Here is a 4,748-nt window from a genome sequence, read left to right as displayed (position 1 = left end):
AGGGAGCATATGTTAAGCATTATGCCCCCCCCCCCCCCCCCCCACACACACACACACACACACACAAACACACACTCACATACACCATGATGATGTGAAACAATGGTCTTGAAGCCCATGGTATTTCCCACTCACATAAATCCAAAGACAAGCTGCCATTTGGGACTCCACGCAACGCAACGCCATCCAGCTACACAAATATAGCCCCCCTACGTCTTCCAGTTATTTGTGCGCAGGCTTGAGAGGCAGAAGATACAGCGGCGGCCTGTCAGGAAAGGGTTCGTTACAACACACATATCCTCTCTCGTCGATGGATTCCCCTGAAACAGCAGTATACGGCATGCAAGCGTAGAGGCAAGACTCCAGAGGAGGCAGCTGTCAAGTGCTTTACACAATAGTCTTTAAATGTATCAGGTGCCTGCTCTGAAAAAAAAGGGACTTATTTTTTCCCTTTTCTTCCTATCCAAAGCTTAAGAACAACACCAATTTACTCTTTTCCCCCTAACTGTGAAAAGCAGCTGTGTCAGTGCCAGATGGAAATTCAATAAGGGTTTGAACGTGGTGATGGGCGGGGTGTGTGTGAGAGAGAGAGTGTGTGTGTGTGTGTGTGTGTGTGTGTGTGTGTTGCGAAGGGTGGTAGTGTGGTGGTGGAGGTGGTGGTGGTGATGTGGAGGGTGGGCTCCTCGAAAGCCAACGGTTGCCATAGAGACAAGAAGGTAAGAGAATTATGTTTGGAGCGAGGCACTGAGGGAGACATCAGCCGTGTTTGTGTAGTTATTGTTCCAATATGTTCCTTTCTCGCCGCCTCCTCTTGTCACACAACCAGGTTGGAAGAGGCACATGTTACAAATGACCTCCGCGCATCTCCGGCATTAACTCCTTTCACTGCTGTTGTCGAGCCCCCTCATGGCTTGATGTCGTTACGTCCTTTTATTATCAAAAGTCTTACTCGTCCACGAGGAGATGCCATTTTATTGACGCAATTCCTCTTGCGCCAGACAGGCGGTGCCAGATAATGTCCCGAGGTGAGGTTATAGCTGGCATGTCATTAGTGTCCATGTTGTGCGCATAATGTGAATATTGGATGTAAAAAGTGAACAGCAACAACCAAGTGTGAACGTTGTTGCAACCACACTTTTGTGTCTGCGACAGATTAATCTACTGACTACTGTGCAGTCAGTGTATTCAGGATGGTTTCGGCAGTGGTGGTGTTGCAGCAGTTGTGCACAGAGTAACAACTCAGAGAGAACATCGTGTAACAGTTGAGTGAGGCCGTGGCCTTTTCGTGGAAAACCCTGAGAAGCTCTGCAAACATCACCTTCATTCCCTCCATAATCACAGTGGGTGCCAAGGACATTTCCCGCCGGATTTGTCTACCACTTCTTTCTTTTTTTAATTACGCGTCTAGCTGCAGGTAGACGTTTTCCATTTCCACTGTTTCCCGTCTGACGAAGGAGGCCTCAATCTGTCTAATCTGAAGCATCTCTGTCAATCTCACTTTATCAATCTGCCCCAAGAGCACAAAAGCAGCACCACACACACTCAAAGAGTCCAGCCATCGAAGGCGTCCTACATCTTTATGGACGACACAGAAAGAAAACTATGTGGACATTCTGTCTAATTAAGGGATTAGATACACTTGCCTGACCTCGTAGAAAAGCCCCATTTATTTCTGCTTATTGGATTTTCGTTTAGTGTTGTTTCCGTTTTATTCAATTTTCCGCTGCAGTTTGTATTCATTATGGAAGGGGACAGGGAAAGTCACTGGACATCCTAAACAATATACCATGCAGAGGTCAAGTATCCCTGCCTACGCAATAGACTGGATAGTATCCACTGTACTCACATTATCATCTAAATGTACCCAGAGCTCCATTCCCCTCTGTTGCTGTAGGGTGGAAAGCTTGTGCGTCCAACACTGGCTCTTGTTAATATCTGTCATTGGTTAAATGTTTATAAAACCTACAGACAGACTTAATTCACTTTCATCCTGGCATCCCCGTTTTGAAAGAAGAAATTATGGAGATACAAGGTTTCTGCCTGACAGTCACAATAGTCATTTTGAAGTACTACATGGGTGCATGGGGGTTACTTCATTGACACAATGCAGATAGAGTGAAACAACTATTAACAGTTATCCGAAATTAAGTTTGTTATTTCCGCATGGAGGTTATACGCATCATAATGTCCAGTATACCCAGTACCACACATGCCCATCTGATACCTCAAGTCAAATGTTTGTTTGTTTTTTCCCTAGGCAAATTCCTGTTAACTGACAGACAGTACCTTGAGTGTTGTGATTGATTGATTGATTGAATACTTTATTAGCAGTTTGCTAATAAAAGTTCAATACAAGGTCTGCTAAGAGGATTTTAAACCCAAGAAAGCCTATGGCTTGTTTCCATTGAGGTCCTTTGTAGTAAATTCAACAAAGAATGAATTATAATTGTCATTTGGATGTGGTTTGTTTGTTTGTACAGTGTACCGACGAAGCTTAGGTTCTATAACTGAGACCTTTAAAAACGCCATGTCTTTCTTTTACACAACCCTTTTCCCCCTGTTTGAAAGAGCGCTGTCAGCCTGCTCCTTGGTCTTATCAGCGTATCTCAGCAGGGAGGCTGGCAGCTGCTTTAGTCAGGATCCACGCAATGTTGCATCTCCTTTCTCCTCTCTCATCCTCAGAGAGCCAGCCGGGGGCCTGAGAGGAGAGGCAGCATGTCAGCTTCACTGAGGAGAAGATCCCGCAGGTATCTCAACAGGGCACAGTTTGAAGTAGGTCTCTGAAGACCACCCCGGCACAAACTGGCAGACCTGTGCCCACATTAACACTAGACACAACACTAGACCAGAGGGAGGCAGAGCTAGAAGCTCATGGGTGAAAGGAATCTGAAAAACTTTTTTTTCATTCTATCATTAGTACAGAGTACAGAGTTAGCAGAGAACAGAAAGACACAAGTAAGAAAGGATGAGATGATATATGGGTTCCAGAGGGTTGCTGTCATTTATGCGATTACAAAACCACAAAGGGTTGTTTGAGGTATAAAAAGCACTGTCCAGGGATTTGAGCGCGATGAGGAAGATAATTGTGATGCAGTCTGCGATGAAACAGTGGCAGAGCTGGAGGGTGTGCCAGGCTGGCAGGCAAGCAGAGTTGGCGTTCACTTTTGAAGACATTTGCGAGGCAAACAATGAACTTTTCTGAATCGTATTAGACCACAGACACTAAAGAAAAACAGGCACGCAGGGAGAACGTTCTACTTTCTTTTGTGGTCCCAATTGAGTCGGTGTTGCGTCATACAAAAGAGTCCCACCAAAGCATCATAAGCAGTCTTATAACCAAAGAAGTTATGACCTAAATGTTCAGGCACTGACTTGTGGTTACAGGATGATTCACACTCAAGAATAATAGTTTATTTCTGTGGGACCATGTCATTTTTTTTTTCTTTTCTGTTTTTTCCCCAGACAGTACAATACACACATTGCATAAGGGAGGAAGTAAACAGAGTTACTTGGAGGCAGCGCCACAAGGGTCTAAAAAGAATGAGAATTGCATCGCAGAGATATTTTTGTGGGTCAGAGCGCCAGTGTTCATTTACAGCCGTCCACTTGACTTGCCTCTCCATATCAACACAGGATGTTGTGCCGTAGCACGTCACACACCCAATTAACCATGATAAATGTTAGACAAGCTGACAAGAGCTAATAACTATGCTGATCGTTCTTTTGCTTCCTCTCCCGCTCTCTCTCTCTCTCTCTCTCTCTCTCTCTCTCTCTCTCTCTCTCTCTTCCAAACACCTTACCAAAACGCTACCCTCCTTCCCCCAAGTGTGGGGGAGGCTTACAGCTGAATTATTCATTCATCAGTTGCAGTTGGCACTGCCGTTTAATCGTGCATCCCTATTTGACACATACCGGTATCAGTCCGGTGGAGATTATCTGCGCACTCAAGGGTAAAAAAAACACGAGCTCTCCACCTACACGGGTAGGACATTCCGGTCTGTTCAGGGATCTCCATAAATAGGCATAAAAGGGACATACACGCGCATGCAGAGATTCCTGGATGTATACGTCCCATCACACCACTTAGACAAGACTGGACTGCAATAGCTTGTTAACCTCTCTGAGTTGAGCATCTAGTAGGCTGGTGACCTCTGTGGTTGTAACCAGCTCGCCTAACCTCTGGTTTAGCTCCTCCTTCTCCTTGTGGCGCGATTTGGCGGCCAGTCTGCAGCACTGCAGCACAACGCAGCCTCCTCCCACAAGGTAGACGATGACCTCTCCCAGCAGCTCTGCCCCGAGCTTGGCCGCTTCCTCCTCATTCAGCGGCTTGACGGCAGCGCCCTGAGAACCCATGAGCCGTGTCTCCATCCAGTGGTAAGCATGCGCGGGAGGGAGAGAGATATACGTCTTGAAGAAGTTACTGTGTTTGGCTCCGGCCTGCATCTTGTTGACCACCACCTTGCTCATCTGTTGCAAGCCCAGGTAGAGCAGCTTAGTGATGGGGAAGGCGCCACCGACCACCATTGTAGTGGGAACACTACGCACTGTCTGTGAATCAATGAAGGGGGCCAACACTCACGTGACGGCTGATGACGTCACAACACTTTAATTAATTTGTACCCTCAAGTAAGTTGTTACCCTGATCTTATCACCTCTTTGTCTTTTTCTGGAGGTGGATGTGTCTTACGTCATGCCCGGAAGAAAGGACACCTCTAATGGCATACAACACCTTATGTAGGGCAGAAAAG

At 46.2% G+C, this 4,748-nt stretch overlaps 1 protein-coding gene across 1 annotated transcript; it reads right to left on the bottom strand.

The window, feature by feature from the left end:
• Nucleotides 1–4,083: 4,083 nt before the first annotated feature.
• Nucleotides 4,084–4,524, bottom strand: LOC308302516 (optic atrophy 3 protein homolog; the record flags this gene model as incomplete). Its single annotated transcript, XM_080746772.1, has 1 exon — nt 4,084–4,524. The coding sequence occupies one exon, from the start codon at nt 4,522–4,524 to the stop codon at nt 4,084–4,086; it is 441 nt and encodes a 146-aa protein (XP_080602898.1).
• Nucleotides 4,525–4,748: the final 224 nt, after the last annotated feature.

The sequence above is a fragment of the Nannobrachium achirus genome (assembly GCF_963921795.1).
Source record: "Nannobrachium achirus genome assembly, chromosome: 17".
Classification (NCBI taxonomy): domain Eukaryota; kingdom Metazoa; phylum Chordata; class Actinopteri; order Myctophiformes; family Myctophidae; genus Nannobrachium; species Nannobrachium achirus.
Note: the sequence above shows the minus strand (reverse complement) of the source record. Positions and strands in the feature narration are given on the sequence as shown.